Here is a 20756-nt window from a genome sequence, read left to right on the forward strand (position 1 = left end):
ACTCCACCAGGGGCCCCCAGGCCCTGACCCCAGGCTGCAGCGCCCCCACTTCGTCCCCAGCCTTGTGCCGACGTGACTCCGTGCTCTATCTGCAGGTCCCGGCGCCCTCGGCGATGCTCCGTCGTCCTGTCCAGGCAGCCAGGTCCCTTCCCCCGGTCCTCAGCTCGCGGGGGTCCCTCTGAGCTGCCCATGTCAGCGTCCCCATGGCGGGCTTGGCGGCTGCGGGCGGAATGCGGGCACAGCGCGTCAGCATGCAGGAGCACATGGCCATCGACGTGAGCCCGGGCCCCATCCGGCCCATCCGCCTCATCTCCGACTACTTCCCGCACTTCTACCCCTTCGCCCAGCCCGCCCTCCACGCCACCGGCCCGCGCCCCGCCGCCCAGGCCACTCGCCCTGCACTCCAGCCACAGCTCGACCTGGAGTCCGAGGGCGACTCAGACGACAGCAGTGAGTGCGCCTCCTGGCAAGGGAACCACCTCTGGGCCAGTCCAGCCAGGGTGGGGCCTGGGTATCTGGCCCGGTGGGTGGAGAGGGGCTGGGAGACAGGTGGGGCTGACCTGTCTGCCACCTGCCTTCAGCTGGCCTGGGCACCCTCGAGTTCACGCTGCTTTTCGACGCAGACAACAGCGCCCTGCACTGCACGGCCCACCGTGCCAAGGTGAGGCTGGCTCGGGGTCCCTGAGCCACCAGGTGCCCACTGGCCTGCCCACACCAGTGTCTGTTCCCAGGGCCTCAAGCCACCCGCCTCAGGCTCCGTGGACACCTACGTCAAGGCCAATTTGCTGCCGGGTGCCAGCAAGGTGAGGGCAGGACCTAGACGCCCATTACTGCCCCTCGGCCACACACTCAGCCCAGACACCACCTGGACACCAGGCACAGTGTCCTCATTGCTGAGGGTGGGGGCCCTATCAGAGAGACAGAGTGGGGTCCTGGGGTCCTGGGAGACCCTGACCTGCCCCCCTGACCCTAGGCCAGCCAGCTGCGCACACGCACAGTGAGGGGCACTCGGGGACCTGTCTGGGAGGAGACTCTCACCTACCACGGTTTCACCCGCCAGGACGCCGGGCGAAAGACCCTGCGGTGAGGACCTGGCCGGCCACGTGGGGCCAGGACAACAGTGGCAGTGGGGCCAGTGGAGGGCAGGGGGAGGGGCCTTGCCTGGGCAGGTCTGACCAGGGCCGCCACCAGGCTGTGTGTGTGTGAGGATCCGAGGCTGCGGCGGCGCCGGCGGGCGCCCCCCCTGGGGGAGCTGCGGGTGCCCCTGAGGAAGCTGGTGCCCAACCGTGCGCGGAGCTTCGACATCTGTCTGGAGAAGCGAAGGCTGGTGAGTGGGGCTGGGGTGCCTGGAAAAGGGGTCGCACACTGGCTGGGGAACAGGGCCAGGACCTTTATGGAGGGTGGAGCTGGAGTCAGGATGAGCGGGGAGTGGGGCATGGACAGTGTCTCTCCAAGGTGGTCAGGCCCTCTGCTCTTTCAGACCAAGAGACCCAAGAGCCTGGACGCAGCCCGTGGGATGTCTCTGTATGAGGAGGTGGGCCGGACTGCTGGGCTGAGCTGGCCTTGGGGAGGCTGGGCGGGGCGGGCAGGCCTGGGGGAGGCTGGGCGGGGCGGGCAGGCCTGGGGGAGGCTGGGCGGGGCCGGCAGGCCCCGGGAGGGGCTGGGCGGGGCGGGCAGGCCCCGGGAGGGGCTGGGCGGGGCGGGCAGGGCCCGGGGGAAGCTGGGCGGGGCCGAGCAGGCCTTGGGGGAGGCTGGGCGGGGCCGGCAGGCCTGGGGGAGGCTGGGCTGAGCAGGCCCTGGAGGGGGCTGGGCGGGGCGGGCAGGCCCTGCGGGGGGAGGCGGGGCGGGGCGGGCAGGCCCTGCGGGGGAAGGCGGGGCGGGGCGGGCAGGCCCTCGGGGAGCCAGACCTCTGTGGGCCTAGCTGAACTGAGCTGGGCGGGGGCCCAGGTGGGCTGGGCAGGGGCCAGGCCCAGGCCCAGGCAGGCTTGGGGGAGCTTGAGGCCATCTTTCTCACAGGCTCTGTGAGCCCCTGGAGCCCTGGAAACCATCCAGGCCCAAAACAGCTGGCTAGGTGAGGGTGACTCCCCCAGGGGAGCGAGGGACACTGGAACAAGTAATAGAACCCACAGAGGGCAGAGCTCAGGGCCATCTAAGCATAGACCCTGGCAGCCTTGGGTATGTCTGTCACTTCCAAGCGGGGAGGGCTGGACAAGGTCGAGAGATGGGACAGGGCAGGGCTCCCTCACAGCTGGGTCTGCCCTGGGGTCAGTGTGGCCGCCACTTCTGGGCTGGTAGTTCTAGACAAGCCCTTGTCTGGGAGTAGAGGTGGCCTGCTGAAGTCCTATCAGAGATTAGAGACCTGGCAGGAAGAGGCGCCTGCAGGGTTGAGCTAGGGTGGCTCTGCACTCCCTCCTCTGAACAAAGGGCCCTGTGCCGTTGCCCCCTAGTGGAGCCACAAGTTGCTGCAGCCGACAGTTAGGCGAGCCCAGGTGGGGTGGGCCCCACTGAGGTGGGGCAGTGGCCGCCTTGAGCACCCTGTCGCACCCACTTCCTGCCCCAGACCCTACAAAGTGCCCTGGCCCATGGAGGTGCTTGCGGAGCACTCTTCCTTTATCCAATCTGTGAACAGGTGACCAGGCTCTCTGCAAAGTGACTTCTATTTACATGTAGAAGGGGTGCGTCCTCCCCAGACAGTGGAGAGCACCAGGGGCCAGCGTGTGGCAAAGGACACCCAGAGTCAGGCCCCCAGGGCAGAGGGGACAAAGTGGTGGGTGTAGAGTAGAAGCAACCTGGGGATGCTGGGTGGAGAGCAGCCTCTCCACCTGGCTCCTATGACTTGAGGCTGGCCCTGCAGGACCCCCCACACTCAGGGGGAGGCCACTTAGAAGCTCCTGGCATGCTCCTAGCACTCACAGACCATCAGTCCCCATAGCCCTCTGGCCCCAAAGGCACAGCTGACCCCAAAGCCCCCTCCAGGGCACTGGGCCAGTGACTGCCTCTGGAAACTGAATCAGGAAATGTGAGCACTGGTCACGAGCATGTCTTTGCCACTGTTCTGTTTTCACACCCGGTCCTGGGCAGGCGGGTGGCTGGGCTGGAGGGCTGACCAAAGCTGCCCCGCAGGACATGGAGGTGGCTGTGGAGGAGCGGGGGCGTATACTGTTGTCACTCTGCTACAGCTCCCAGCAGGGTGGCCTGCTGGTGGGCGTGCTGCGCTGCGCCCACCTTGCCCCCATGGACGCCAACGGCTACTCGGACCCCTTCGTCCGCCTGTGAGTGTTAGCATGGGGAGCCGGTGGGCAGAAAGGGCAAGGGGGGGTCCTCAAAGTGCCTCTAGGGCTCACCTCTCCAGGTCTCCACCTGACCTGACCCCATCCTCCCGATCAGTTTTCTGCATCCAAATGTGGGGAAGAAATCGAAGTGCAAGACCAGGGTTCGGAAGAAGACCCTGAACCCCGAGTTCAACGAGGTCAGCCCGGGCTGGAGGGGAAGCAGCCCTGGCTGCTGAGGGGTGGGAGTTAGCATCCCACCTGTCGGAAAGCGCAGGTCCCAGCTACCCCAGGCCCAGACCTGCAGGAGCCGTTCCTTATGCTGTAAAGGCCCTGAGCCTCCTCCCTCCTGACCCTTTTCCTGCAGGAATTCTTCTATGCGGGCCCCCGGGAGGAGCTGGCTCAGAAGACCCTGCTGGTGTCTGTCTGGGACTATGACCTGGGCACAGCTGATGACTTCATCGGTGAGTGGGGTGTGGGGGGCAGGGGTGGGAGGGCCAGGGAGCTCATAGCTGGCCCCTGACCCCTGCCCCCACACCAGGCGGGGTGCAGCTGAGCAGCCGTGCCAGTGGGGAGCGCCTGCGGCACTGGCGTGAGTGCCTGGGCCGCAGTGACCGCCGGCTGGAGCTGTGGCACCCGCTGGACGGTGCGCCCCTCCAGCTCAGCGACTAGATCGGTCCCAGGCCTGGCCGTGCTCACCACCCCACCCCCATATCAGACCCTCCCAGTCTCCACAGAACTGAGATGAGCCTGGGGCTGCCACACCTGCCTTCCTGCCCCTCTGACCCACCGTGCCTAGCCCCTGGTCAAAGGGGTGTTTCCTTCCTCCCTCCCTTTGAAACTCACCTCACCACCCAACCATGAAGCAAAAATAAACAGCTGCTCCAAACCAGACCAGACAGAGCCTGTCCTTTCTATGCCAGGGGACAACCACAGCCCCTGTCCAGGGCCTCACAGGGCACGCTGGGCCCCACTCCCTCCCCACCCTGAGGCCTGTGCTGGCCAGGCCCAGGCCTGACCCCAGGCCACAGTGACAGGGAGTCCCCAGGCACAGCCCTCCCCATGTCCCCATTTCCCGCACCAAGGGGCGGTGCTCAGCATGGCCTAGGGCAGACTCATGGACCCAAGGGACTCACTCGAGACCCTGTCTGACCTATCCTTCCCGGCTCCGACCTCTCCCTGGGAGAAGGGCCGTGGGACGACGTGGGGGACAAAGCCCGAGACTCTACAACAGGAGACAGGCAGAACTTGCTTTATTGCCAGCACCCAGACAGACGGACCAGGGTGCCGGGACAGGGCAGTGGGTGGGCTCAGAAGGCGACTTGCCGGGCCTGGTGCTGCTGGGCAAACCGCTGCATCCGCTCCTCAAGCTCAGGCCGGAAGTGTCGGATCAGGCCCTGGGGAGGGGCACTGCGTTAGGCAGCTTCCAAAATCCCCCGGCCCCCAGGCTCCCGTGCCCCCAGTGCCACTCGGCACAGCGGCAGGTACCTGCACGGGCCAGGCGGCCCCGTCGCCCAGAGCACAGATGGTGTGGCCCTCGATCTGCTTGCTGATCTCCCACAGGGAGTCGATCTCGGCCGGCCGGGCGTCGCCCTTCACAAAGCGCGCCATCACCTTGTTCATCCAGTCCACACCTGCAGCCGGGCAGCAACAGGGGCCTGATGGTCTCCCCTGCCAGGCAGGGGGTGGGAGTGGCCCTCAAGGGGTGCAGACCATGTGGGGGGGCAGCTAAGAGAAGCCCCCTGACAGGCTGGGAGGCAGCAGCTGTTTGTTCGGGGGTCAGAGTCCAGCCCACCCTTGCCCTGTGCCTGACCAGGGCCTGGGGAGGGATAGAGGAGAGGCCCCAACGGCCCGGGTGCTCACCCTCACGGCACGGCGTGCACTGGCCACAGCTCTCGTGCTTGTAGAACTCAATGAGGCGGGCAATGGCTTTCACAATGTCCGTCTGGGTGAGACGGGGCAGTGAGCAGGCGCCCAAGGCCAGGCAGGAGCCTGGACCCAGCAGCAACCCCTCCTCAGATCCCGGACCTCCCCAGGCAGTCTAGGTTCTGGACCTCCTCCATGCTCCCCGGACACCCCGCAATGGCACAGCTGCCCGTGGCACACCGAGGGTTTTCAGAGAAGCCCAGGGAAGGGACACGAGCCAGGCAGACATGAGGCAGGGCCAGGCAGGTAGGGGCCAGGCTTACCGAGCGGTCCATGACGATGACTGCAGCTGTGCCCAGGCCTGTCTGTGCTTGCACCAGTGCATCGAAGTCCATCAGCACCGTCTCACACACGGACTTGGGGATCAGGGGGGTGGACGAGCCGCCAGGGATCACAGCCAGGAGGTTGTCCCAGCCACCCGTGACACCCCCTGGTGCCCCAGTCAGCCCCCAAAAGGATGGATGGTCAGTGCTGTGGCCAAGACACCACCCAGCCTGAGCCCAGGACCAGGCTTCTGTCAGCCCCCTGGCCCTGAGCCCCCGACCCAGCTCTCCTCATGGATGCCTGCCCCCTGTGGTCCCACCTGCCTGGCCCCAGGCCTCCTCACAGACACCTCCCCTCCCACGCCCCCGCCTGCCGGGCCCTAGCTCTCCTCATGGATGCCTTCCCCTCTCCCGTGTCCCCGCCTGCCTGGCCCTAGCTCTCCTAATGGATACCTTCCCCCACCAGTGTGCCCACCTGCCTGGCGTCAGTTCTCCTCATGGACACCTTACCCCCGTGTCCTTGCCCACCTGGCCCCAGGCCTCACCAGCGTGCTTCTCGATCAGCTCCTTCAGTGGCACAGACATCTCTTCCTCCACAGTGCACGGGTGCCTGACATGGCCAGAGATATTGAAGAGCTTGGTGCCTGAGTTGCGCTCGCGCCCAAAGCTGGCAAACCACGCACCCCCGCGGCGGCAGATGGTGGGGGACACGGCCACTGTCTCCACATTGGCCACAGTGGTGGGACAGCCAAACACTCCTGCAGGGAAATGGGGCAAGATCGGCTGTGCCGGGGGTGGGGCAGGGCCCGGCTCCCCCACCAGGAACCCCTGCCCTTTCTTCCCCTCATCATTCTTGTCTTCTGCTGGACTCCAAGCCCCAGGAGGAGCTGTCCCTGCCTTGTTCACCACCATACCTCAGCTCCCAGAGCACGCACTGTGGAGGCAGAGCCAGAGATGAGCTTGCCCAGTTGGCGGGGGCTCGGGGATCTGAGGCAGGATGAGGAGTGCAGGGGGCACTGGCGGTACCTGTAGTTCTGTTATCACAGATACCCTGCCCTCGGCATCATGCCCCCAGCCCAGAGGACACTCAGAAATGCCACAGTGGCCTGGTGAGGGCCGGAGGCAGATCCCAAACTCCACAGGAATGGTGGAGATGAGGCCCCGGGGTCAGGGCGGGCCTCACCCACGTCAGCAGGGAAGGGGGGCTTCAGCCGGGGCTTGCCCTGCTTGCCCTCAATGGACTCGATAAGCGCTGTCTCCTCTCCGCAGATGTAGGCCCCGGCCCCACGCACCACAAACACATCAAAATCGTACTCGGAGCCACAGGCATTCTTGCCAATCAGACCAGCCTCGTAGGCCTCCCGGATGGCCACCTGTGGAAGAGGGGTATGAGGACACCAGCTCTGAGTGCCCGGGAATCTGTGCGTGTGTATGTGGCACGGGGGAATACAGGACCTGAGAGCCTGGGAAACTGTGTATGTGGCGTTGTAGGGGGTACAGGACCTGAGCACCTGGGAATCTGTTCGTGTGTGGGGAGCTGGGGGAAAGACAGGCCCTGAGTGCCTGTCATCAAGCCCAGGGCCACAGCTCCCTTTGGAAAGGAGCAAAAGACACTCAGAGAGACTGGAATTTCACACCGTTCATGTCACTGGTGTAACACCACCACCTAAAAAATTATTATGTGATTTCAAAAAAACAGAATTTAAGGGAATAACCAACATTTTCAACAAGTATTTGAAAGAAGTTTCTCTAGGTAGAGGATCTGTGGGGAATTTTTTTTCTTTCTTCCGTGGTGTTCTACCTTTCTATCTCTATGAGCACACACTAGTTCCATGGTAATGGAAGAGACCCTCAAAGTTTACTTTTTGATATTTGATAATAATAAGAACACCACTTACACAGTGTTGGTGGCACAGTGGTTAAGACCTCAGCTACTAACCAAAAGGTCAGCAGTTCGAATCCACCAGCTGCTCCTTAAAAACCCTGTGGGGGCAATTCTACTCTGTCCTGTAGGTTCGCTATGAGTTAGAATCGACTCGACGGCAACGGGTTTGGTTTCTTTTTTTTTTTTTTTTAACATAGCGCCACTATGTGCCACACACTGTTCCAGATGCCAGTTCTGCAGCCCTCTGCTGCTCAGAGCCTAATAGGAAGTAGTGACTCTGGCCCTGGACCAGTATCCACAGGTGCCACCAAGCTAAGAATCACTGAAATAAACCCTGAGCCCTGTGCAGGAAAAATGCCCAAGTGTGAGTTCCCCAGCCCACGCCCACTCCAGGAGTCTGCTGATAAATTTGGGGTCATTCAAGACCTCCCAACCTGAGGCTGTGGAGCATAAAGGACAAGCCCAGAGGAGGTGGCTTTGGGGGCCAGGTCCCACTCATGACACATGGTGTCCCAGCTCCACCTGACAGACCAGGTGCTAAGCTCTAAGAACAACTGTGCTGGGTGAGTAGGGGTGATGTGAACACCTGCTCCCCGCCCACCTGCAGATTGGAGGCCTCATTGTAGAATTCGCCTCGAATGTAGATGTAGGCAGCACGGGCGCCCATGGACCGGCCCCCTACCAGGCAGCCTTCCACCAGCTTGTGGGGATCGTGACGCATGATCTCCCGGTCCTTGCAGGTGCCCGGCTCCCCCTCGTCTGCATTCACCACCAGGTACTTGGGCCTGTGGGGTCATGGGGTCAGCAGGTCAGCAAGGCAACAGGCCCACCAGTGCTGGGCCCTCAGCCCTGTGCCACCCCTACTCCATCCAGTGAAGCCTCAAAGATGTCGCTCCAATGGCCCATTCCTCTACTCCTCCCAACATGTTCCTGGCATCTCTGCTTGCTCACCACCAATGACAGGGAGCTCACTGCCTATTCCATCTGTGAGCGGCTATGACCACAGGAAAGGTCTTTGTTCTGCTCAGTCCCAACGCCTCTCCCTGTGTTTTTCTCCAGGAGCCCAAATTCTGTCCTTGGTCACAAAGAGCCTTCCTCAATCTCCACCATATCTCTGGGCCAAAAGGAGGTAAAGCAACTGACATTTATTGTTTGCTTCCTGTGTACAGGCCATTGTGCAGGCCAAATGCTGCATGAATGACATCTCTTCAACCCCCACAAAATACTGTTCTGGCCATTTACAAAAAAGAAAACTGAGATTCAAAGAGATCAGACTGCCCAAGCCTACATGATTAGAGGGCAGAGCTAGGATTTGAACAACCAAGTCTGCCTAAGTCAAAATCTGGTGTGGATTCTGCTACACCTTCCATCTCCACTGGGGAAGCCTAGAGAACTGTAAGCCCCATCCACGTAAGCCCTGGGAACAGTTTCCCACCTCAATCACTCTTAGTTTCTAAGGAAACAGTCCAAAGGCCCAGACAAGCCCCGGCCACCCCCAGGGCTCTCCTGCAACCCCACCTCTACCTCCCCCACACACCTGCCATCTGAGGGCTTGTTCATGAAGCTCCATTTGAGGCCAGTGGGGAAGCCAGCACCTCCACGGCCCCGCAAGCCAGACGTCTTGATCTCACCCAGGATCCAGTCAGGCCCCTTCAGCAGGATCTCCTTTGTCTTGTACCAGTCACCTCGACTCAGGGCGCCTTTCAGCCTGGGCAGAGTGCGGAGGGCAGTGAAGGGCGGCCCTGTCTCAGGACCTACCAGGCTAAGGGCACCCTCTCACCTCCAGTCATGGCGGCCATACAGGTTGGTGAAGATCCGGTCTTCATCCTTCAGGGAGCCAAATGAGGTTTTCTTGGGTGCTGTCTGGGGAGACAGAGAGTCAGGAGGCCAGCAGAGTTCTGGGGCCCTGAGAGGCCAGGCCAGAAGTTGCAGCTTCTTGGGTTCTCCTGCTTAGGAGAGGCTGGGCTGGGGGAGGCAGGAACCTAAGTGTCCAAACTCTCCCTACTATCATAGCTACCACTACCGCATAGTGAGCAGTTCCTGTCATCGAGGAGCTGGGCTAAGCATTTTACAACTAACCTCCCACTGCATCCTATTAACAACCCTTACAACAACTCTGAGAGAGGAATGATTTCCTCCATCTTACAGAGGAGGAAACAGAATCTCCGAGAAAAAAGAACTTGAAGATCACACAGACAAAAGCCCACTCCTGAACCATGGCACCAAACTGCCTCCTTGAGCCCAGTGTAATGTCACATCCATTTACTTGTCTGGGTCTCTTGCTGGACCACAAACTTGGTTAGATCAGGAGTCTTATCTTACTAAGTCTGCAGAAAGGCAAAATGTGTTTACTGAAGGAAGAGAAGCACCTCACTGTGATAGAACACAATGGTGATGGAGGGGGACCCACTTGGGATAAAACTGAGCAGAGGTGGGGACTGGAATTCCGTGCGGCCCAGTGGAGTGCACCACAGCTGAGGACTAAGGGGCCCTGACTTCCAGCCTTCCATCCCCTTAAAATCACTTCTCAGCTGCTACACGGAGCAGAGCACTGGAAGGGGCATCAGGAGGCGCATATCGCTCTCCAAAGCTGTTTTCTGAATCTGTAAAATGGGCCAACGACCCCTTCACGCCCTGCAAGGCTGTAGCAAGGAAGGAAGGAGACAAGGACGCAGCCTGCAAACTTTCAGCCACGCCGCGGGGCTGTGAAATCCGGGGAGCCACAAGTCCTGGGGGAGCGGAGGGAGTCAGCCTCTCGTCAGGACCCTTCTACAACCAGGCCGGAGCGGCAACCTTGCTGGGCCTGGGGACATAAGGAGCGTTCTCCACGACGCACTACACACCCACGGGACAGCTCGCGCAGAGGCGCGGCAGCGAGTCCCGGCCCGCGAACACCTCTGGCCCGAGGCAGACCGGGCCTCACCGTGTCTCCGCTGAAACGCACGGACACCCGCGCGGGGAGCGACCCGCCGAGCAGCCGCCGTGCCGCCAGCATCCCGGAGGCTAGCCTGGTCACCTCCCGCTGTCACCTTCACGTCTCTGGGGCTAAGAAGCCGGAGCGAAACAGACGCGAGGGGGCGCACAGGAAAAACGTCACGCGCCCGCCGGCGGCGCACCCAAGCGTGCCTGCCCCTCTCTAGCCCCGCCCCCGGCCCCGCCTTCTGAGGCGGAGAGGCCAGAGAGGTCGGAGGTGGCCTGTCGGCGCTGTGGCTTCTGGGAGGTGTAGTCCCACCGGCCCCTGTCCCGCCTTCCTCCTCCTGCTGGAGGTACCAAGCCCATGCTCCGTTGCTCCCCGGCTCAGCGCCTTGGTGTTCCCCTTCCGGACTTCAGCCTTTCAGACCCCTAGTGAAAAACCTCTCGTGTCGCCTTCTGCTGGGTCCTGTCGTTTTCCACTTTCGACAGATTCGACATTTAGTGAGCACCTCTGTGTGGATCCTCATGGCCACGTTGCAATTATTCTGACTTTTTTTTTCTTAGTCGGAGCCCTCCCAGACTGTGAACTTCCCCCGGTGGAGCCTGGACTCATCGCTGTGCTCGGGGGAGGATTGCTCATTAGATCAGCTGAGCCAGGGCAGCCCCAGAGGCAGCAGGAGGTTGTTCGGAGGTCTTTCTGGAGGAGGTTGGTTGGTTTGTAGGGTGCAGGCTGGGGAAAGGCTGAAAGGATGGTCACTGGTGGCACGTCCTCTCATGGGCGCTGCTGAGCGCTCCCAACCGTTCCCTCCTCTGCCCTTGTCAGCCAAGTTCAGCGCGTGGCACTCCTTCGTGTTCACAATCTTAGAGTGCCTCCTAGTGCCTTCAGAATCAGGCACAGGCCTGGATTTTAAGGGTTCCACCAGCTGCCTCCCTCCCGTCACTGCCATGGACCCTTCCCTGGCCTCTAGGGCTTTAGGGTGTTTGTGTGGCTGTCCCCTTACTCAGGGATCTCCTGGTCTTAGGAGGTCCTGTGTCCTTTGCTTTCTCGTGAAGTCCTGGAAGCCTGATTAACTCTTGCTTTTCAAGATGTCTGGAACCCCTTGGCTCTGCGGCACGCCCTGGTCCCATGATAAAAGCGTCCTCGTTGGTCTTCTCTCTCCAGCTCTGTGTTCCAGCCCCTCTCTTCTCTTGCGCAGTAACCATCCTTTCTTATCTCTCTAGAAATGTGCTCTTTACCAGACTGCTTTGCACCTATTTTACAATTTTACTGTAGTAAAATTTACCTGCTTTACTCTTTTGCACCTCATGTACTCCCCACAGCAGCCCTGGGCATTGTTAACTCCATCTTATACATGAAAACACTTGAGGCTCAGGGTGGTTTGGTCCCTTCCGTGGCCACGAAGCTGCTGAGTGGTAGGTCTGGACCTGAGCTCTGTCTGGCCTTGCCTCCTTCCCAGTGTGCCCTCACACAGCAACACTGGCATGGCTGTGGCATGTCGCTGCAGGATGTCAGTGGGATTCCCAAGAGGGGCTCCAAGAGTGTCCATACCTTATCCAAGGTCTCAGGCAAGTAGGGCAATACCAGGCCCAGAGCCCAAGAGCTTTGGCTCCCAGCCCCAGGCCTCTTCTCCTGGGTAGGAAAAGAGATTACCCAGACAGAGTTGGGGATTACACAGCTAATCCAGGGCTCAGACTTAAGCCCACGGATCCCTCCCTCTGGGGCGGGAGAAGGGGGCAGGATGGGTTCCTTCCTCATCCCTCTCCCTTAGGAGAAGGCAGCCTGGGGATGCTTGAGCAGAGATGGCTGGGCATGGGGACACAGGAAAGAGAGAATGAGGGGCAGGAGCTCCTGTTCACCCAGGGCCAAGTGCCAGTCCTGGGCCAAGTTCATGCCATGTGCTACGTCCTAGGAGTGATGAGCCTGTTTTCAGGTGAGGACAGAGTGTATCAGAGACTCGAGTGGCCTGCTGTGGATGTCACAGCTGCCAGAACTCGGCCTTGGGTCTCCTGACCCTAGATCCCCTCCAGTGCCTCCTCCCAAGAAGCCCTCTTGTGTGGTGTCAAAGGCCCTGGCTCTCCCCTCTTCCTCCAGACCTGTCCCCTCCTGTGTCCCTGTCTGTGTATCTGTCTCCCCCGCCGGCCTCCAGGCCAGAAGCATCCTTGAGGTCTCTGTGTTCCACCCGCCCATATCCACTGCATCCTGCCCACTCTGCCTTCCGGCTTGCCCCGCCCCTGTGTCTGCAGGCCCTGACCACTGCCATGGCCCTGCCATCTTTGACCTGGAATTTTGCAAAGCCTCCGTATTCAATTCCTAAGGCTGCTATAATAAAATATTGCCAACTGAGTATCTTAAAAGAGCAGAATTTGATTGTCTTACAGTTTGGGGGCTAGAAGTTTGAATTCAGAAGGCAGCAGGGCCATGCTCTCTCTTTCCTCTCTGGGGGAAGATCTTTCCTGTCTGTTCTAGATTCACGTAACTCCAGGTATTTCTTGGTGTTCCTTGGCTTACAGATGTGTCTTCACATGGCTGTCTTCCCCCTGTATGTCTTTCTGTGTCTGTTCTCCTCTTTTATAAGGACGCCACTCTGAGTGGATTAGGACCCACCGTAATCTGGAATGACCTCGTGTTAACTGCTAACATCTTCAGTGACCCTATTTCCAAACAAGGCCACTTTGACAAGTACAGGGATTAGAACTTCAACTAATTTTGGGGGGACACCTTTAACCCACAACAGCTTCCTTGGGGTCCCCCAGCCTCACGTCTTGGCCTCTCCAACCCCTTCTCTGCACTGTGGAACCAGAGGGCTTGTGGTATATTTCAGATCCATTTTGCCCTTCCTTTATCTAGAGCCGTTGGGGGTTCCCCCTGCCTTCAGGACACAGCTAAGCCCTTGACCTGACAGTCAGGTCCTGTACAACTGGTGACCTGCCCAGCTCTAGCTCAGTTGCTCTTCCCACACAAACTGGGTTTGCACCAGAGGCTCTACTCTCCTCCCGCCTTTGTCTGGTGAGAGCCTGCTCCTGGGGCGGGTTACCCAAAAGGCGAAGTAAGCATCTGTAGTGAGCAATGTCACATTTTTTCATCACATCAAACATTCTGCTTCTAGGTATGGCTGGCATCTCTCTCCCAAGCCCACAGCACCTTCCTACAGAATCAAAGCCTCTTTTCAAAGTTACAGTCCCTGACAGGGATGGATGACCCAGTAGGCAGGTAAGCATGGGCTTGCTTGTGGTGAAACCCATGTGAAATCTTTCACTATAGATTAGTAAGCACAAGTAAACCCACACTTACTTTGCTTATTGTGTGACCCGCCACTGCCTACTCCTCCTTAGGAGCCATTTGGATGCCACCTCCCCCAGGAGGCCTTCTCTGACTGCCCTTTGCACATTTCTTAAACAACTCTTGTCACAGGCCCCAGGTGTGACTAAGGTATGACTGGATTATCTCTCCTTTCTGACCCCGAAAACAGAGCTTCTCAAAAACAAACCTGTTGCCATCGAGTCTATTCCAACTCATGGCAACCCCGTGTGTTACAGAGTAGAACTGCTCCATAGGGTTTTCTTGGCTGTCATCTTTACATAAGCAGATCACCAAGCCTTTTTTCCTCACCGCCCAGCCTTTAGTAGTGGAGCACAAACCGAGCCACCCAAGGGGCTTCTCAAGGGAGATGCCTATTCAATATTATAATCTAATTTTACATTTGGAAAATAAAAAAGTTCAATTTTTTCTTTTGTTGGGAATTTAAGAAATATGGAAATGCAAAATGGAAGTAGCAACTCTTACTTTCTTCACCCTGACTTAACCCCCACGATCATTTGGGACTATTTGTTTTCATTCTGTTCCCTAAGTAATTTTAAAACGCTTCACGGTAGTAGATGAATACACTGATCCTTAAAAATGCAGACCTTTGCAGAACAGGCTAAAGTCCCCCCTAGTGAGACAAATGCTGTTGAATGTGGTATTATCTTCCAATTCTTTTCAGAAATACCTTTATATGTATATAGACTTAAACCCATTGCCATCGAGTCAATTCCAACTCATACAGAAAAATATGAGTCTTCGGTGCTTTTTATTTACAGTAACAGTATCATGTTGTAACATGATTCTTCCCCTTCCTTCTTTTTTCCATCAGACACTACGTGGTTGAGATTTGTCCATGTTGGTACAAACGGATTTAGAAACACGTTTATCTACAGGTGACTTCAGAGCTCCAAGGTTAAGGGACTGGATTCAAAATCCTGCTTCTACCGCTTACCACCTGTTACAAAGTGAGTTAGGCACTCCCCCCCAAAGATATGTTTTTAGTCATATATATTCCCATACCTGTGAACATGAGCTTGTTTGGAAATAGGGTCTTTGACGTTCAGGTAGCTAACAGATATATGAGGAAATGCTCACGATCATTAGCCATTAGAGAAATGCACATCAAAACTACAATGAGATACCATCTTACTCCAACAAGGCTGGCATTAATCCAAAAAACACAAAATAATAAATGTTGGAGAGGCTGTGGAGAGATTGGAACATTTACACACTGCTGGTGGGGATGTAAAATGGTATAACCACTTTGGAAATCAATTTGGTGCTTCCTTCAAAAGGTAGAAATAGAACTACCACAGGATCCAGCAATCCCCCTCCTTGGAATATATCCTAGAGAAATAAGAGCCTTTACATGGACAGATATGTGCACACCCATTTTTATTGCAGCACTGTTAACAATAGCAAAAAGCTGGAAGCAACCAAGGTGCCCATCAACCGATGAATGGTAAAGTTAATTATGGTATATTCACATGATGAAATACTGCACATCCATAAACAACAGTGATGAATGGATGAATCTGGAAGGCATTATGCTGAGTGAAATTAGTGAAATTAGTCAGTTGCAAAAGGACAAATATTGTATGAGACTACTATTATAAGAACTCAAGAGATAGTTTAAACACAGAAGAAAATATACTTTGCTGGTTATGAGATTGCGGAGGGAGAGGGGTATTCGCTAATTAGATGATAGACAAGAACTGTTTTAGGTGAAGGGTAAGACAACACACAACACAGTAGAGGTCAGCACAACTGGACTAAACCAAAAACAAAGAAGTTTCCCGAATAAACCAAATGCTTCAAAGGCCAGTAGCAGGGGCGAGGGTCTGGGGACCATGGTTTCAAGGGACATCTAGGTCAACTGGCATAATAAAATCTATTAAGAAAACATTCTGCATCCCACTTTGGTGAGTGGCGTCTGGGGTCTCAAACGTTATCAAGCAGCCATCTAAGATGCATCAATTGGTTTCAACCCACCTGAAGCAGAGGAGAATGAAGAACACCAAAGACATACGGTAAAGATGAGCCCAAGAGACAGAAAGGGCCACGTAAACCAGAGACTACATCAGCCTGAGACCAGAAGAACTAGATGGTGCCCGGCTACAACTGATGACTGCTGTGACAGGAAACACAACAGAGAATCCATGATGGAGCAGATGAGCAGTGGGATGCAGACCTCAAATTCTTGTGAAAAGACCAGACTTACTGGTCTGACTAAGACTAGAAGGACCCCAGAGGTCATGGTCCCCAGACCTTCTGTTAGCCCAACACTGGAACTATTCCCAAAGCCAACTCTTCAGACAGGAATTGGACTGGACTGTAAGATAGAAAATGATACTGGTAAGGAGTGAGCTTCTTGGCTCAATTAGACACGAGACTATGTGGGCAGCTCCTGTCTGGAGGGGACATGAGAATGGAGAGGGGGACAGAAGCTGGCAGAATGGACACGAAAAGAGAGTCGAGGGAAGGAGGGTGCTGTCTCTTTAGGGAGAGAGCAACTAGGAGTACATAGCAAGGTGTGTATAAATTTTTGTATGAGAGACTGACTTGATTTGTAAACTTTCACTTAAAGCGCAATAAAAAAAAATAATACTTAAAAAAGAAATAGAGTCTTTGAAGATATTATCAGTTCACATCAGGTCATACTGGAGTATTGTGGGTCCTAATCCCACCTGAGGGCTGTCCTTATAAGAGAGGAGAAGAGGTGGAGGTACACAGACAGGGAAGACAGTCATGTGAAGATGAAGGCAGAGACTGGAGTGATCAACCAGTCAAGGGATGCCAAGGATCACCAGACGTCACCAGAAGCTGGGAGACAGACGTGGACAGATTTCTCCCGCTGAGCCCTCAGAAGGAATCAACACGGCTGACACCCTGATCTTGTACTCCTAGCCTCCAGAACTGTGAAACAATATGTTTCTGTTCTTATAAGCAATTCACTTTGTGGTACTTTGTATGGCAGTCCTAGGAAACTCATACACCACCTTTGTAAAGTGCTCAGAGTGGTGTCTGATGCCCAGCAAATCCCAAAGAATGTTTAACTAACCACGCTGGGTGAAACTGATTCAGAGAGGACCCACATCTTTACAATACTGAGTCTTCCTACCCAGGAATGTGATGTCTTTCCCCATTTTTCAGATGTTCTAGGTTTGTCAATAAACTTTGTGGAAACGAGCAAAGAACACTCAAAGAAGAGCAATATGGCTATTTATTCAGAGCTGTTACAGCGAAGGAGTCAGTCACCATGGCTTGCATTTGGCAGAGGCTCAGAGGCAGGCAGGAGGGTGGGAAAGATTTATAGTGGAAAGGGTTGGGAGCCCTGACTGGAGGCTGTTGGGACAGGGAGCTGGAGGCAAGCTAACTGGAAGCAAGGCATCCTGCGTGATTGGTTACCAGTTGCTATCCAGCCGACTCCAACTCATAGCGACCCCACGTGTTTCAGAGTAGAACTGCACTCCGTAGAGTTTTCGATGACCACGATCTTTCGGAAGTAGATGGACGGGACTTTCTTTCGAGGTGCCTCTGGGTGGATTTGAACTGACGACTTTTCCTGAGCACCTAAACCATTTTTGATACCTGAGGACTCTCATGTGATTGGTTGGGAAAGCATATTTGGCTTTCTCTGATTGGTCCTTAGCTGGAAGCAGGGTCAGAAATTAAGGAAACTATTAGTTATTAATCAAGTCTTGGCAACTTTGATCCTATTGTTACAGGGATCGTTGTTTAGCTTCCTGGGCTGGTAGCTGTAGGTAGTGGTTTGACACCCTGTGTGAGATGCTGCAGGTTGTGAATTAGAGTTCTATTTTTATATGTGGTCTGGCTATATATAAAGCTTTCAGCAGAGTTTTCAGACTAAGGCGGCCTAGGAAGAAAGGCCTGGCAATCTACTTCCAAAAATCAGCCATTGAAAACCCTATGGATCACAGCAGAATATTGTTTGGTAGAGTGTTGGAAAATGAGCTCCTTAGGTTGCAAGGCACTCAAAACACACAGTGGCAGCAACGATGGACTTGTCTTAGGCTGGGTTCTCTAGAGAAGCAAAACCAGTGAAGCGTGTATATATATATAAATATGTATAGAGAGATTTATCTCAAGGAAATGGCTCATGAAATTATGGAGGCTGAGAAGTCCCAAGTGTGTGGGTCTGTGCGGGTGGGTTGTCAGCCTGGAGGCTCCTCTGGACTCACATGGTTGCAGGAGCTGAGGAACCCAAAATTGGCAGACCAGGTGGTAGCCTACTGGCTCACAGGTTTGCGGGAGCTGGAGAATCTCCAGATCTGAAGGTCAGGTCGCAGGCCAGGGCATTGCCTGAGGCAGATGCCTTTCAAGGCATTGCTGAATGTTCCCAGGACCCACCCCCACCACCTATTTTTGCTACTAGACCTATAACTAGAGATGGGCTAAGATAAATGCCAAGACACATGGAGATCTCCAAGGAACCAGGAAACAGAAGCTGAAGAGACAAGGACCTTCCCATCTGTGGTATTTCTGTTTTAGCAGCACTAGACAACTAAGACAGAATTCAAACATGCCAACAATCATGAAGATGGCTCAGGACCGGGCCATGTTTAGTTATGTTGCACATAGAGTGGCCCTGAGCCAGAGCTGACTCTACAACTACTAACAACACCAATTAGTAGTACCTGCTCATGAAAATAAAATTCTAGGCAAATAGACTGTGGAAGAGAGCTGTTGATAATGGTGCAAAAGGCGATAAGATTCTCAACAATAGCACCTTAAAAGTGTTTTAGGTGAAGCTGTTGACTGGAAATACTGAGGCGTAGAAACATTCTTTGGTATCCCCCATTGCTTTCTCCGTATGTCTCCTTCCCTGTTCGATCAAAGGCATTTTTCATGACACCTGCTGCATTATGGGAAACGTACCTTTAGCCTCCAAATGGCTTGCTTATAAACCAAGTGTATTGGTAGTACTGGGTAATAAAATGTGAATTGTCCTACCTAGTCTGGGCAGGGCACGCTTGGTTGCCCACAAGAACCTTGGAAATGCCCTTCCCCTCCTATCAGGCATAAAGGCAGAACAATGGTGAGGACTCCAGCCTATTCCTTACCTTTAAACGATGCACGTGTACGTGCGTAATTACTGTCATGGCAACCAGTAAGTGCTAGGTTTGCTGAAGCTTTTGGTAGAGACCTTGATTGTGTTAAGGAAACTCTTCTGTGAGCACAATTTTATCATGAAAACAAAAAATGACAACAACGAGCCTGTGGCCATCGAGTTGATTCTGACGCGTGGCAACCCCATGTGTGTCAGAGTAAAATTGTGCTCCCCACTCCACAGGGTTTTCATGGCTGACCTTTTGGAAGTATATCACAAGGCCTTTCTTCCGGGGCGCTTCTGGGTGGGCTCAAACTGCCAACCCTTCAGTTAGTAGCTGAGTGCTTAGCCTTCGCGTCACCCAGGAACTCCTTATCATGAAGTGAAAGTTGATTTCATTTAATGTTTTTCTGACATCTATTAATACGATCATCTTGATTTTCTTCTTTAATCTGCCATTAATTATATCAATTGCTTTTCTAATTTGCCATTTGAACTATTATTGGCCTAAAGGAGAGGTGGCAGCGTGACATGGCTACGAGCACACACTGAAGCTGGTCTGGACTAAATCCCGGGTTCTACCACTTACCTGCTGCTGTGTGGCACTGGGCAAGTTCCTTGACCTTTCCGTGCCTCGTGGGTCAATGTGATGACTAAACGTTTTAGTTTCTGTAAAGCCCTTCAAGCAGGGCCAGGCACATCAAGTGGGTTGTAAGTGTTTGCTCTTCTCCTTTTTATCAATCCAGGGCTAAATGCCTTTGATCCTGATGTAATGTTCTTTTAGTGTACTGCTGGATTTATTTTGCTAATGTTTTGTTTAGTTTTAACATTAACACTCATAAGTGAGGTTGGTCTATAGTTTTATTTTTTCCAGGGGTTCTTACCCAGTGTTGGTTTCAAGGTGGTGCTAGCCCCTTAAAACGAGGTGGGCCACTTCCCACCTTTTTCTTACGTTTAGAAGAGTTTGCTGAGGGTAAAAATTATCCATTTCCTGAAGCGTGACTAGAACTCTGTAAAACCATCTGGAGCTGGGGCCTCTGGTTGGGGGGTAACCTGATCATTGTTTCAGTTTGTATTTATGGTTACCTATTTCCTTTTCTTTTATTTCCTTGAGCTATTTTTGGATCACCTTGTATATGGGGTCTCCTTGAACATTTTCTTGATGGATTGCTCCTTTTTCTAATTTGAAATATTCCCCTGTGTCTCTTTTAATGATTTTATCTTGAACTCTGTATTTTCTGATACTAATATTGCCACGTAAGCTTTCTTTGTATTGGTATTTGGTAAATCTTTTTATGTCGCTTTATTTTAAATCCTTCTCTTGTTTTAGGAGTGTCTTTTTCTTGTAAACAGCATCCTATTAAATTTTATTTGGTTTTATTTTAATCCATCCAGAGTGCCCATCTTTTAAAAAGAGAGTTTCACCTGTTTACATTTATTGTTATCACCACTGAGACTTATATCTGCGATATTGTATTGTGTTTTTTATTTAACATTATTTCTTTTTATTTCTTCTCTTCCTCTTTCTTTTCCTATCTTCTGTCAAATGAACTGAATTTTCATTGTTCTGTTCCCTTCTCCCCCACTATTGGTTTTGAAATTATACATTTTATTAGTATCTGTAGTGATTACCCTTAAAATTTTAACGGTCACTACTAAACTTCTCTGCCCAGCAAAATCTAATCAAGCTCTCTATTCTCTTGCTAAACATGAAAACAAAAGAAAAGAGCAGAGTATACTGCTTCCCTCTGCACTTGGCACCCTCCCAGATTCCACACTGCTGTTGTCCCTGTTAACCCGTTCATGACCTGGCAGGGCATTTCTGGTTCCTGCTTCATGCTGGCGGTTGGACCTGGCCCTCAGCCATGGGTGGATTCTCAGTTTTGCTCTCCAGCCCTGGGGGCTGATCAAGTCATGTGTTCAGCCTGGCTGCATTACTGCTTCCTGACCGGGACACAAGCCCTCCACTCCCATCTATAGCTGCCAGTTTCTTCCCATTACTTTCCTTTAAAACCAAGCCAAACCTACTGCCTTCAAGTCAATTCCGACTCATGGTGACTCTTCGTGTTTCAGAATAGAACCGTGCTCCATAGGGTTTTTGTAAAAATGGCTTGGCAGGGGAGCC

The 20756-nt window shown here is 54.2% G+C and overlaps 2 protein-coding genes across 2 annotated transcripts; one reads left to right on the top strand and one right to left on the bottom strand.

Moving 5' to 3' along the window:
- Positions 1-93: 93 nt before the first annotated feature.
- Positions 94-4512, top strand: LOC100669044 (double C2-like domain-containing protein gamma). Its single transcript, XM_064287668.1, has 10 exons — positions 94-450; positions 582-661; positions 732-803; positions 974-1083; positions 1192-1327; positions 1481-1534; positions 3124-3272; positions 3388-3469; positions 3637-3733; positions 3811-4512. Exons 1-10 carry the CDS (start codon positions 204-206, stop codon positions 3939-3941), a joined length of 1158 nt encoding a protein of 385 aa, XP_064143738.1. The 5' UTR covers positions 94-203; the 3' UTR covers positions 3942-4512.
- NDUFV1 (NADH:ubiquinone oxidoreductase core subunit V1) lies at positions 4481-10427 on the bottom strand. The gene is made up of 10 exons (XM_003419393.4): positions 10267-10427; positions 9124-9206; positions 8881-9051; positions 7945-8128; positions 6642-6831; positions 6004-6216; positions 5459-5625; positions 5133-5214; positions 4758-4903; positions 4481-4666 (listed from the first exon to the last, which is right to left on the bottom strand). Exons 1-10 carry the CDS (start codon positions 10336-10338, stop codon positions 4580-4582), a joined length of 1395 nt encoding a protein of 464 aa, XP_003419441.2. The 5' UTR covers positions 10339-10427; the 3' UTR covers positions 4481-4579.
- Positions 10428-20756: the final 10329 nt, after the last annotated feature.

Source organism: Loxodonta africana, chromosome 7 (genome assembly GCF_030014295.1).
Source record: "Loxodonta africana isolate mLoxAfr1 chromosome 7, mLoxAfr1.hap2, whole genome shotgun sequence".
Taxonomy (NCBI): Eukaryota; Metazoa; Chordata; class Mammalia; order Proboscidea; family Elephantidae; genus Loxodonta; species Loxodonta africana.

What these genes read in the sequence shown, in the direction of transcription:
- LOC100669044 (XM_064287668.1), top strand. Translation starts at nt 204, where the DNA reads ATGGCGGGCTTGGCGGCTGCGGGCGGAATGCGGGCACAGCGCGTCAGC. An exon ending in GGATGTCTCTGTATGAGGAG is followed by an intron (nt 1,535 to 3,123) that starts GTGGGCCGGACT and finishes GCTGCCCCGCAG; the next exon opens with GACATGGAGGTGGCTGTGGA. An exon ending in TGAACCCCGAGTTCAACGAG is followed by an intron (nt 3,470 to 3,636) that starts GTCAGCCCGGGC and finishes CTTTTCCTGCAG; the next exon opens with GAATTCTTCTATGCGGGCCC.
- NDUFV1 (XM_003419393.4), bottom strand. Translation starts at nt 10,338, where the DNA reads ATGCTGGCGGCACGGCGGCTGCTCGGCGGGTCGCTCCCCGCGCGGGTG. An exon ending in TATGGCCGCCATGACTGGAG is followed by an intron (nt 9,052 to 9,123) that starts GTGAGAGGGTGC and finishes CACTCTGCCCAG; the next exon opens with GCTGAAAGGCGCCCTGAGTC. An exon ending in AACAAGCCCTCAGATGGCAG is followed by an intron (nt 8,129 to 8,880) that starts GTGTGTGGGGGA and finishes ATGACCCCACAG; the next exon opens with GCCCAAGTACCTGGTGGTGA.